This window comes from Stereum hirsutum (genome assembly GCF_000264905.1).
Source record: "Stereum hirsutum FP-91666 SS1 unplaced genomic scaffold STEHIscaffold_3, whole genome shotgun sequence".
Classification (NCBI taxonomy): Eukaryota; Fungi; Basidiomycota; class Agaricomycetes; order Russulales; family Stereaceae; genus Stereum; species Stereum hirsutum.
In genome coordinates, this window is record NW_006763133.1 from 225,804 (window position 1) to 238,514 (window position 12,711).

Genomic DNA, 12,711 nt, shown 5'->3' on the forward strand with positions numbered 1-12,711 from the left:
AGACCATCGGCTCGAATTGGAAATAGTTGAAACCATTGACGGACACGATGAGTCTAATGATATCGTGAGAAATAGGACATACTGTCCGTAGTCCTCGCGATTGTGTTAGCGGTGAAGTTGTGATCGAATCTTGAGTACGTGGACTCGGGCTCTCCCACCAATGAATGGACCGATGAGACGAGAATGAGAGTCGCTGTAAGGAACATCCACGTCCATTACGGAGATAATCATAAGCTCTGGACATCTTGCGCTTGACAGGAGAAGAATGTAACGACTTCAATCGTAGCAAAGTAACCGGGCGGAAGTGTCGGCTTGAATGGCAGTATAAATGATGCCGGTAAATCAACGCACCATGGAACGCGCGACCAAGACTACAACCTCTGAAACATACATGGGATATATCTGTGTGTGATGTTCCGCTCGATGATATTTTCTCCCTTTTTAGCCTCCGTGAGCCCACGGTATTTGGCCATCCTCCATAACAAGGACAAAATGAAGCGTCTTCACCCTGACGAAGATCAGCGCTCAGCTATGATCCGCCTCGGTGCTCAGACCACTCCCGACGAACGCGGAACAACCGCAGCACGGAAATCATCCACCCTAGTAAGATCATCATCGCCCCAAGTAAATCATTGACTAGACAAAAGGAGAACTTACCCCACGGGCCAAGAAGAAAATTGTTGCCATTGAGTGACCACGTACGGCGCTGGTCATCCAGGGCCAAAATGCAATCTATTTCGATGTCGACAAAAACGGATCCACGGACGCCGCTGAATTCCGTATGCACCTGATAGTTTCGTAACAACGCCTAAGGATTGGCAAAGAGCAATGAAAGGAGGTGCGGCTTGTGAACATAGTCACTGTATTGAACGTGTGTCAACGAAGTGATGAGTGTTTTCATTAGCCGGCAGATACTTTGTGTCTGATACTCGGATGTTTCTCTCTAACGGGATGCGGCGGATTGACCTTGCCGGATGTAAGAGCCTATAGTCAGCGAAGGTATAGATACAGAAGATATCTAAAGCACGAACCTCCGGAGCAATTCCCGTGGCTTGGGTCGATAGAACCAAATCTTTTCGGCACCACTGTGGCGCGGCGACCACACTACAATCGTTCGTTCCGGGCATAACCAGCATTGATACGTCAATGGCTAGGTCCACCGAAACGGAAATACCTGTTGCGCTCTGGAAGAATCGTATAAGGGGAAGACGGATGATAACCGCCCTAAACTGACTGCGCCCATCCCCTCTTGAACCAGGATTGTCCATGCCGCGAAGAGATGTCGTCGAGGATGTGGCGCTGTAGAAAATACCTTGAATCACCGATATGTCGACTTATATCAACTCCCATAAGCTTTTTTATGATCTCCTTGGGACAGCACCAAAAATACTTGGCCGGTGCCCGAAGCGAACCCGCTTTCATTCCCCTCAAGGAGATATTCTTTGTCCGTCTCATGGATTAGGCATCGCTCAAATGATTTGTAGTGAAGTAACGCCCGTTAAAGCAGAAGGATGCGTACATTTTCCACTAAGCTCATAAGAACATGAGTTACTTATAACTTACGGGAACCAGCAATACTATACCATGGTGAGCCATTACATATCGTCAGCACACATCCACAAAATGGCAGGAATGGACAGACCCTGGCAAAACACTCGCCACACACCCCATCCCTTCCCACGCCCATCCTGTCCCTTGCCCGATCGACTACCGCACAAGCCAAACAAGCCGGGAAAGCAGGATCACGAGCCATTCCATTAGGTGGGAAGCCGCGGTAGATGAGCTCGGAAGCACCTTCCAGCATCGATTCTATTTGCGTGGAGTTATACTACAAGCAGAGCCAGAGGGAGTGTCAGTATCGTATTCTCCGCAAAACAAGTCCAAGCCAGCAAAGTTTCGAAGGGGGAAGGAGCCGACGGACCTGTAGCTGAGCGGTTGTGGTATTCGTAACTCCGGTCGAACCATCTACCGGAGGCGAATTCGGTACCCAGACGATCAGTGGCACAATCGTATCATTACACCCAAAGAATGTCGTGTGCAGGTCAAGGCCTTCCTCCACGAAAGTCTCTGGAGACGGGATGGTGGGGAAGCGATAGTTTGGAACGAGAAGACTCCGGTTGAAGGTGGAAGAAAGCGACAAGCCAGCAGCATAGTTCTCGGACGTGTCAGCTTCCTGGAGATGACAAAGTGGTTACAGAGAGCCCGAGTAAGATGAGTATAATAAAAACACAAACGTTATCGAGACCAATTATAATGTCGAGTGCACGAGCCGGTGTAATCAGGGGTGCATAAGGAGTAATCTCTACAGTAAATTATTATCAGTCAGAAAGTAGATGGGCCACATCGGTCTCGAACACATACCACCATTGATTCCTCCGTCCGTCATTCGTAGAATCGTCTCATTCACATCCAAATAATTGCCGTTACCCATGCCCGTGAACGGATTCGGGACATTCGCAGTGTCCACCTGCAACCCGACCTGCTTCCCGTCCTCGAAGAATGTCTCATTCACCGCTGTAGCCAGCGTGCCCAGAGCTTCAAAGAAAATATCGCTGGTAACATTATCTTGTGGGAAAATATTTGACGAAATGCCGAACGCAAAGGCCGCAGTGTCGAAATCCTGTGCGCAGAGTGACGCGTTGGTAGGGATGCCGGAGGCGAAGCGCGTTCCGAAGAGATGAGTGGGTAGAAACGCGGAGAGCGCAGTGTCGAATGAGCCAAATTCGAAGGGTGTGAGCTCGTATTGCGTATTTGTGAGGGGGATGAGTTCCTCGGCTTCGATGTTGGAGGTGTTTTCGTTAGGTGATTCGGTGAGCATGGTAATTATTGGGAATGGTTGTGAGAAGGATCGAAGGCTTGATCTGTACGGGCTCATCAGAGCAAGTTCGGAAGTAGGAGACGGTAACACTTACATGTTCATGAGACTAGAGAATGTAAGCTCGGTACCATGAGGGAGAGAGGTATCGAAGAAGTTCATGGGTGTAGTGCCGTTCACAAAGTGATAAGCGAGGGAGAACGCCCAGTAGTCTGCGAAGCTAACCGGAAAGCCTGCACCAAACTTGATACTCATAAGATCGATAATTCGTTCGACAACGATCTCGTTTGCCTCTGTAGCGTTCACACCGCCCGGCAAGAACTGAGATGTGGAACTGGTATTGTCTGCGGGCTTGATGTGGTATAATGATGCCCCGTTAGCTGGCTTGTACAACGTTGAAGGGTAAACACAGGCACCTCAAGAATATCAAACAACGCGTTCCATCCTCCCCATTCCCCAATACCAAAAGCAAGCTCTCTGATCGTCGGGAACCCTGCTTGAGACAAACTCGTGACCAGCCAACTACCGCCGCTCAATCCTGCCAGATAATCCGCTGCCTGAAGCAACCCACCAGTACCGACCTCAGCAGATGTCGCGTTTCTACCGTCCAGTGCGTTCAGCTCGCCAGCGCCCGCAATGGTTGCACGATAGCCTCCACCAGAAGCCGCTATTCCAAGACGCGGAAGTGCAGAAACGTTGGTCGATGAGAGAATAGAAGTGACGTAGTGTGGAAGGGTAACGTTGGAAGAAAGCGTGCTTTGAACATTAGAGAGATAGTCGCTGTAGGCAGAGGGAGCGAAAGCGGATCTACGAGTCTCTACGTAGTTCGATTCGTCAGCACTGAGAGCTTGAATGCCAGATAGACCGAGAGCAATCTGATTGTTGGGATTACGCAAGCGGTCTCAAATAAGCCCGGCAAAATGTCCACGCTACATGAATGGCAACCGCAGATAAGGAATGACAGTGGAGCATATGCATACGCACGGATGCGTCATAAGGCACATCACGGCCTGGAACATATGCGGCCATGAATGAATAAGCGACGAACGATGCGATCAGGAAGAGGACGATCCTGGACGACCTTCATTCACGTCTGATGGCAGAAGCTGGAAGCGCGAAGCACGAAGCTTGAAGCTTTGATCAAGCACGAAGCACGAAGCTGGGAGCTTTGATCAAGGTGAGATCCAATAACCTGAATGAATGACCGCGGCGCTTGCGCTTCTTGAAGTGAGGTTTCAGTGCCTTCCAGCGTCACCGCGCGCTCATCGCGACTTGCTTACTTGGGAATTTACGACGCAAGGCGTGTCTTCCTCTGCTCTTCCATGTCGTCCTCCCGCTCCCTCGCCATCTAACGACATACAAGCCGCCGCTCTCTCTCTCTCCTTTCTTTTCTCTATTTCTCTTTCTCGTGTCCTGGCTCAAACGCCGGCTTCTGAGCGCAACATCGACGTTTCAGCGGCTCACTCACCCTCTCTCGCTCGTCTCATTGCGCGACGCGTCTGCTGCTCAAAATGGCCCTTGTTCACCTATCGCTCTTCCCGCGTTCTCCTATCCCCGCATCCTCGCGTACAGACACGGCTCGGCCGCTGCTTAATGGTGTTTAACGGGAACTGAAGTATTGGCTACCCATGCGACGACATGTGGTGCAAGTCACTAGTAAGTTCATCCTCTTCTCGTCATGGTATTTCTTTCTCTTTCTTTCTCCTTCCACTGCCTCGGCGATATTTAGCCTCATAACGTGCCCTTATGAGTGTCATGGGTTTGCTAGTCCCACCTGTGTGCCACACCGCTCCCTGTACCTCTCGCCCCTTGCTCCTCTGCGCGCACCTTGCACACTTCTCTGCACACTTCTCCGCACGCTCTTTGCACGTCATTGTCCCTGCTACAGTCTATTCAGTGTGCTACCTCAGGTTAGACACTGTTGCCCGCTCTCTGCACGCATCGTCCCTGCTGCTGTCCCACAGCGCGCTACCGCAGGTTAGACGTCGCTGCTCGCTTCTCCTGGCACTCCTGGCACTCCGTGAACGAGCGTCCCACTGAGACCTTGTCCCTGGCGCGTCCGGCAAACCCGGCCGTGCCTCCAGGCAAATCGCAAAGGGGTGTCCTCTGTCTGGAGGGACTTGGTCGTATGTGCGCGTTTTCGCCTGGAGGCAAATCGCATCACACCCTCGAGCTCCATCTGCCTGGAGGAACAATGTGTCTCGACTGCGCCCGCTTGGAGGCAAAACACGTCTTGACCTCCGTATGCCTGGAGGCATGACGGGTTTTGACCGTCGTTTGTCTGGAGGCAACCTCCCCTCGGCTTCGTTTTGCTCGGAGGCAAAGTCTTGTCAAGCTCGGTCTGCCTGGAGGTCTGCCCTGCGACGATCGCGATTTGCCTAGAGGCAGATTGGCATAACGTTGCTGGTTCGACTGGAAGTTACCTATTCGACGCCGCACGTTTCGCCTGGAGGCACGGTCTCGAATCCTATGTTAGCGTCCGCGATGTATTTACGTACCATCATAATGAGATTGTGGTAAATACCTTGACTTTCCGAGCTCGCCACCTACCTGGAACCCGTCCACAAGAACAACATGTTGCAGACCTTCGGATATGGCTCGACGGAAAGCAATTGCATTCTGATTCAACAGGACGGAGAGTACAAGAAAAGCGACAGACACGCGAAACAAAACATGGTTGGACGAAGAGCAATATGAAAACATGGGGCGCGGAGCCCTGCAAAACACCAAGAAAAACTGCCAAAGCAAAGACATCCTCAGCGCGACGAATCCATGGGCGAGCGCGACGAAGCCGTGGGCGAGCGCGACGAAGCCACGTACTATAACACCCTCAGAAAACGACTTTGCAGGGAGTGGGAAAACACTTACCGGAGGTATGTGCCAATACCTTCCGTGGGTACTCTCCCAGAGGTCTCCTTTGAACCACACCTCGCCTATGTAATGCAGGCTGCGGTTCGTGTCCGACCGGTGCAGCCCACAACCCTTTCGCCAACGCCTCTGGTCAGCCCTGTACGTATCAATCAATCCACACTCGACTTACTGCTCAACAGTGATCATACGACCTGTCAACCCAGCATTACCCCACTTCTTCTGGGCCCAATCTTGGCAGGCCTTGATACACTGTTGTCTGGCACCCGGCTGGGTTCGCCACATATTAGGGCAAACGATCACCCATACTCGGAAAACCATTGCTGTGGTCGCCTTGGTTTGGGTCAGAGAGAGGACCATATCTTGTCCAGTGCAAACTTACCAAAAATTTGATCGTGTTGCTGAGTGAAGAGGGTGTGTGGCGCCCACGAAAGGTATTTTCAGCTGGAATTGGTGTCTGTGGCTGAAAAAAATAAGGTCAAAATGATAGCAAATGTTATCGAAAATCACTCACAGCGGCTTCAAAACACGGTCTTCAAGACGCGGCTCTCAAGATGCGATCTTCAAGGTGAATCTTCTGGTTCACTTCGCCATTCCCCGCCGCACGGACTTCCTCAAAGTCGACGCCACAAGCTAAAATTGGCGCCACCGCCACGTTAGTCATACCGAAATCGACGCGCATCTACTTACGCGGTTTCCAATCTCGCGTAAACGCCAGAATAATCATCACCGGTTTTTCAAGAGCCTTACCAGCTTGACTCGCGCCCTCGATCCAACGCGTACTTAATCCCACCAATCAACAATAACGAGCCGCTGGCCTACCTTGTTATTCCAGCGCGACATTCCACACCGTCCACCTTGTATTCAGATGCGCTCACCACGGCCGTATGACTCACCCTCCCGAACAAAGGACACTCGCTCGCGCCCCAGTGGTGTCGATCCCGAACTGTTGGCCACGTTGCCAGTCGCTCGCCGCTGTGAACACTTGGTGAACACTCTCGACTATTGCCAGAATACAGTTTTTTTGCTCGCCGATACTGCTGTCAAGCTGGTCACGAATTGCATAATGAAGACCTGGACTATAAGTACATGGTCTCTGATATTTGTATAAAACATCAAGTCTGTCAGTACGAGGCGCCGGGGAATGTTCGGTCAGCACACAGCTCTTGACGAACGAAAGCGATAAACGCACCTATTCGTACCGACTCCCTGTACATTTATATCCCTTCTTCTAAGCCCAGAGGTGAACCATGTTGAGTATGGACTAAAGCGATCTGTACAAGCTCTGCATCTTTAACGAAGTTGACCCACGTGTCTGACACGTCTCCCCTCCAGAATTCAATCTCCGCCCAATTGGGCAACCGCCACCCCAACACCACAACCTCTGCTTCTTACCTGAGGCAATTCATGGCTTCATCTATTCTCTCTCGTTTTGTCTTGTGAGCTCGGATATAAGAGACAGCTAATTCTTCGTCTCGTGTGCCGTGTATCTACACACATGGCGACCTTGAGACCGCTCGGGCCACATCCGCTTACACCACACGAGAATGCCCGAAACCGTGCATTGCCTCCAAGCACTTCCCCGTTCCCATTGAAGGCAGAATTTTGCTTAGTAAAACGCGCCGCGCTCTTATCTCCTCCCCCCATGCCCCGTGCCGCGCTCTTCCAGTCCAACGATGTTTGCCCCCAGTGCGAACGCACTTTTCTTACTGCGCCTACTTACATTATGTATCCGGCGCTTTAATCCAGCTTATGCCGGCCCTTGGTACCAGCACGTACGTTTTTTTTGACTCACTGCTCATCAATCTCCTTACTCACCACCTTACACGTCGTCTCTCTACGGTGACACGTAGTGCCTAGCACATACCTTCAAGAAACACTCTCCTTGCTCTTTCGTTCGTTGGCTGGACCAATGCTCTCGGCTACTCCGCGTTGATTTCGATGTTCAATCCCAAGAGGTGAATCCTGAGACCGACGATCGTGACTATCACCTACTTAGTACTGGGGAGCGCTACCTTCGACAGCAGTCACCTTGCTTGGTGAGAAGATTCTGCAAGCACTTCAGGTCTGCTCCATACCAAAGGTACGCCCTTCATCAGTGATGGGAGTGCGTACGCCGTGCCCGACAGGCCCAGGTGTGACTGGCTTTTTGAAAGCCTTGAGCGTCATCGAAGCCCCCTGCCGCGGAGAAGTTGATTGATCTAAACTTCGATGCAGTAGTCAGATACTACGAAGCCTCGCTACTGGTGACAAGGTATTCATATCGAACAAGACTTGCCATGAGGGTCGATGACATTCAAGTGCGACGTTCCCTGCACATTGAGCTCACTGCTGTTCAGCACTACGCTGCCAGTGGCGCCGGGGACTTTTAGACGCCACACTCACCGGTGCCACATTTATAAGATGTTTGTAGTTGTTTATTTCCGAGACGATTCTGAGCGATTACGGGGTTGTCGATGGACCTTCAAGCAAGGTAACTCCGACCATATCCACGGCCCCTCGTCCTCCGCCGCCACCTCCTCCCGCCTCTTCCGCTACTGTCTCAACCTCTCCGCACTTAATCCGGCGATTCCCTCGCCTCTACCTCGCCTATCAAACGTCCCCAAACGCCTTGCAAAAAAAAAAGAGTTGCGAACGCCCTGGCGCCCAGGATTGCGTGAACGACGGCCGCTGCAAATCGTGCTGTCACAATTTTTTCCTCGCCAAAGAGATGACCCGTAAATCGCGCCGTCACGGGCCCAATGCTGGTACGACGACACCAACATCCGACTTGTCCCCTCAGGTATCGCTACACTCGACGGTCAACCTGAGCGGGTTTACTTATGTGGCTCACATAGAAATGCCGCGGTTTTTAGTACGTTTCCTATTTCCAACCTATTTCTTCCCCTCCCTCATTAGCTTCCGGCTTCACTCGTATTTCCTCGCGGAGCAATGAAGGCTACCCAAGAAACGCGCTCATCACTCAATAATGTGGCGTTACCTTGCTTGCTAGGTCCTTCACACCCCCGTAATTATGCCAAGGATGCCAAAAAGCCAAACATGGTGGCGTAGTCCCACTACAACGAATTGTAGTCCGGGGGTAATACTAGGTGCCACTCCCGGTTTTCTTGCTCCAATATTGCTCTCCCAGGCAATACACACTCTCTTAAAGCGGGCCACTCCCAGGCTGCACTTGTGGTGTGCATTTTGTAGCGCAGCCGGAACCCCCTCAAGCAAGGTCCGGCAACTGGCGGAGACAGTGCTCCCCAGTCAGTCCATGATTTGTGGTAAAGGAAGGACCCGATGTTTACACGATGTTGTCATTCTTTGAGGTTACGCCTGTAGCCGTTTCGCAGCAATACGGTGCGCTTAGGCAGATTCTCCTGTCATGGGATAAGTAACCCTTCCACTCTCTAATAATCTTGTACTGACGGTCGCTGTCATCCTTACGGGGAACCTGTCTGCTTCTTCTGATACCATACCCCGTATTTTGCGATTAATGAGAGCACATCGGCGAGAGTTTGAACCCCGCTGCCACCGCTCCAACAGAATGCACCCCCAATCACCACTGGTTTCCAAAGTAGGCCACTACTGCCAGGCTGGTAGTAAATGCTTCCTCTGTCAATGCCCTCGTGTGCCATGTATTTCGCTAGGTGATCTCACAAGCCGGCGTATCAGCCGTCAGCTATCTTGAGTTTGACAATCCGATCCATCCGACTCATACGGCCATCCGTGGGCTCATTGGTTTTTTTCTCGCTGTACATGCTTCCGCTCTTATCGATATCGATATAAGTATGCGAGCGCAAACGTGTAGGGACCAAGGTACGTAACGCCATCGATAGCGTATCATGCAGGCAGGTATGTATTTTCGTATATAAGCCTTTGATCTGGCCCAGCCGCGTCCTCCTTTGGAACGAGTCCGTCGAGTTTTTCTAATATGGGCATAGAGCTATATCCCGAGCTCTCACAACACCTCTCCCCTGATACATTCCAGCTTCTCCTTGTTCTCCTGCAAAGACTGCGCCCCGTCCTTGACACTGCTCTCGCCCATAGGAGCAATCGCGATCAGCTTCTCCCCGAATACGTAGCATCGTTTCTATGTGCAGCTCTCAAAATCGACGTTGCGACGCTCTCTGCTTGCTGGACCATCCTACTCCCCAAATTAGATAGCTTGGGAGAGGCTGTTGACTATCATCGAGCTGCCGACAATCTCTTTCGTACGCATGGGCCAGAGTACAAGATCGGTTAGTTATCTTTCTTTATGGCTTCATTTCCACCTCTTCTTAGACGACGTTGTAGGTGCCGAATGTTTTTATCCGCCATACGTTCAATGCCCTCGGGACGGCTGCCAAAGAGCACTCGGGGAACCTATACCCGTCGCATGCAGACTCTACACTCTACAACGGGGGGTTTTGCCTGTTACGTCCACATCATTGTATTGTCGTGGTAAGCGATCCGCCATCGTGCTTTCCCACTGCCCACCGACCTCCTTTTTTCGTAGGTTGCAACACACGGTATCATCCCAATTGGAGCGTCACGGACTCCGCGAAGGGATCTGCTCTCCGTCAATACTATCCAGGCATTCCGCAATATCTCCATGTCCGGGAAACCATCTACTTTGATCGTGACTTTTGTCTTTTCATCGAGAATGAGATGGCCCTCTCTCAGTACGTACCTTCATATGCCGAAGATATCATGTTCTTATGTGGTCATGCAGAGTGTCGGCCAATAATATCGCTACCGTTTATAATTATGCAATTGCGCCCGCCGGATCACCCAGTCGTATTCGATCACACCTTTCCGACCTTCTTAGCTACAAAGCCGTTCTCGACGCCTTCTTTCTACATGCCCTCCTCCGCGATCATTCTCGGCGTGACGTCGTACTCTATCTTCCCCACGGAGGTCCCCAGGAGACTCGTTACGATGCCGCACTCCGTGTTCGTAACGACAGAATCCGACGAGATGGACAAGAGATGTGGGACCACGCCTGTGACGACTGCTGCAAATTTCTCGATCGACCGGACGGTACTAAAGGTAGTTTCTCGCGTTTCTTGAATACCGATGGCCGCTAATATCTATCCACCCTTTTCGATAGTGTTCATTACCGCTGGTGTCACTGATGGCGTGACTGTGGGACATCCGTGCTGCTCTGTGCTTAACTGCCAGCAACGGCTTTCAGGCGCTCGAGATCGCTTCTGTCCCTCCCACCAAGACAGGATGGGTATATGCGCTGTAGAAGGATGCATACGCCCGGCCACCCTTTCCCATGCCACATGCACAGATCCTTCCCATCGTGCGTGGGAACGAAACAAGCGTCGCAACAGGCGCCGGGGCAATGCTTTCCAACTGCTCTCCAAAAAACTCAGGGATGCCGGGCAGGGAGCCTATGAACCTCCTTCTCTTCCTCCCGAGCCCGAGGAGCCACCCACATCCACCGCTTCATTGGGCCACTCCGATGTATCGCCACCACCTCCTGGAGCAGCGAAAGACAAACGCTCCAAACCCGATGACGAGAGCCCCATCAACGTCGAGGAGTATAAGGGAAGGATATATCGCCGCTGGACGCATAACGAGCAGCTGTTCGTGTCTTGCTGCGGGGTAATAAAGTCACGAGCGACGTTTTTCGGCTCTGAAGGTGTGATAGGTGTTATAGTGCGTGTTTTGCCGTTTTTTGCTCTACACAATTCTCATGTCGCTCTCGGCTCAGCTGTGGCTCAAGCACGTCTTCGACACCGAAAGATATCCTGGATGCCTGCCTTGCTATATTTTCTACGATAACAATTGCAATCTCGTGGCCGCGCTTGACGCTGCCCAAGACGGTTACTTTGATAATGTCGGCCTGCCTGTTGACGTCTTTCATGCCATACACAAGCACAACGAGGAGGACCACTTCTGTCAACGGCACTGCAATCCTGCCAGCTATCCAGACCTCGTGACCACGGACGGGGAATGGTTGTTTAACTCTTCTGTAGCGGAGCAGGTCAACAGATGGTTTGGGGGTTTTCAACGGTTGGTCCGCGAGATGACTACTGAACGGTAATTGCTTGCTTCGTTACATGACCGCACACCCCCACTGACCGTGCAACATGTACAGGTATCATTTCTACTTGGATGAGGTTATCACCATCAGGAACAGGGTGTTGGTCGAATCCTTGTACAAGCGGGGGAAACATCCTCATAGGATACCCGCTAGCACACTCGCAAAACATCCTGTTCGTGCATTTTCATGAGATCACCTTTCCCGCCCAGATCTTTGTTTGCCTTCTCGTGGACCTTCCCGTTACAGTTTGAGCAGACCAACCATCGGTTCGTCGACTTTCCTCTCGTGCCCGCGCTGTCACCGCGCGTCCAATTGGCGTTTAACGCTTTGTCGAACGCCCGTGCAATCTCCTCGCCGACTGGCGCTTAACGCGTTTTTCCTCTCTACCTAGTCCTTCTACTCCCTCGTCGTCGAGCCCGGCTCCGATATATATCGACCTACTCCCCGTCGTCTTACTCCCTTTGAAGCCCGGATCCCTCATTATTCAGCTCTCCTTCCGGCTCGCTCTGTGTCTAATGAGGACTCTTTAGTCCCAGACATTTAGGCCTCATCCAGGTTTATTCAACTGCCAATCACATTGATGCATCCTCCTTGTTGTCGACTCCACGCACTCCCCGTCCCTCCCTTCATTGACACAAATCCCGCACCTTCATATGGACTGCGGTTTCTCATTCTAACACCCGACCCCTCACTAGGAACCCCTCGCTACCACCACTCGAGGCCAATATCCGTCCCGTACCCCCTCATTTACTCGCACGAAGCGTTCATTACACCTCGTCCCATTCTTTATTTTCCTCGTCATTATTTCCCTCTTCCAATATGTCATTCTCATTCGCCATCACTCCTGCAATGTCACCTCGCATCACCCGCCAAGTCGTTGTTGCACGATGATCTTATTTGTCTACCCAGTCATTCTTCTCCTGCTTCAGTCTACAGGGGGGATAAGCCGGTAGGACGCATGGTCTCAAGAGGCGCGAAGGAGGGAGCGAGTCTCTCGGAGGGACTTCGG

At 51.7% G+C, this 12,711-nt stretch overlaps 4 protein-coding genes across 4 annotated transcripts in view; 1 reads left to right on the top strand and 3 right to left on the bottom strand.

Moving 5' to 3' along the window:
* Positions 1–1,469: 1,469 nt before the first annotated feature.
* STEHIDRAFT_165932 (FabD/lysophospholipase-like protein) lies at positions 1,470–3,844 on the bottom strand (the record flags this gene model as incomplete). The annotated part of the gene is made up of 9 exons (XM_007300628.1): positions 1,470–1,527; positions 1,564–1,577; positions 1,643–1,828; positions 1,922–2,173; positions 2,235–2,302; positions 2,362–2,861; positions 2,913–3,166; positions 3,232–3,690; positions 3,800–3,844. The coding sequence occupies 9 exons, from the start codon at positions 3,842–3,844 to the stop codon at positions 1,470–1,472; spliced, it is 1,836 nt and encodes a 611-aa protein (XP_007300690.1).
* Positions 3,845–4,793: 949 nt separating this feature from the next.
* STEHIDRAFT_108226 (uncharacterized protein) lies at positions 4,794–6,900 on the bottom strand (the record flags this gene model as incomplete). The annotated part of the gene is made up of 10 exons (XM_007300629.1): positions 4,794–5,193; positions 5,255–5,282; positions 5,314–5,434; positions 5,684–5,822; positions 5,856–6,016; positions 6,066–6,146; positions 6,270–6,316; positions 6,374–6,465; positions 6,580–6,757; positions 6,876–6,900. The coding sequence occupies 10 exons, from the start codon at positions 6,898–6,900 to the stop codon at positions 4,794–4,796; spliced, it is 1,272 nt and encodes a 423-aa protein (XP_007300691.1).
* Positions 6,901–9,885: 2,985 nt separating this feature from the next.
* Positions 9,886–11,892, top strand: STEHIDRAFT_51730 (uncharacterized protein; the record flags this gene model as incomplete). The annotated part of the gene is made up of 7 exons (XM_007300427.1): positions 9,886–10,108; positions 10,164–10,329; positions 10,380–10,696; positions 10,758–11,119; positions 11,198–11,314; positions 11,370–11,698; positions 11,757–11,892. 7 exons carry the CDS (start codon positions 9,886–9,888, stop codon positions 11,890–11,892), a joined length of 1,650 nt encoding a protein of 549 aa, XP_007300489.1.
* A 703-nt stretch (positions 11,893–12,595) lies between these two features.
* Positions 12,596–12,711, bottom strand: part of STEHIDRAFT_108228 (uncharacterized protein) — a gene marked incomplete at both ends in the record, with an annotated part of 7,589 nt that continues 7,473 nt past the window's right edge. The window contains one exon of the mRNA XM_007300630.1: positions 12,596–12,632. Coding sequence (XP_007300692.1) covers positions 12,596–12,632 — 37 coding nt within the window. The remainder of the gene's footprint in view (positions 12,633–12,711) is intronic.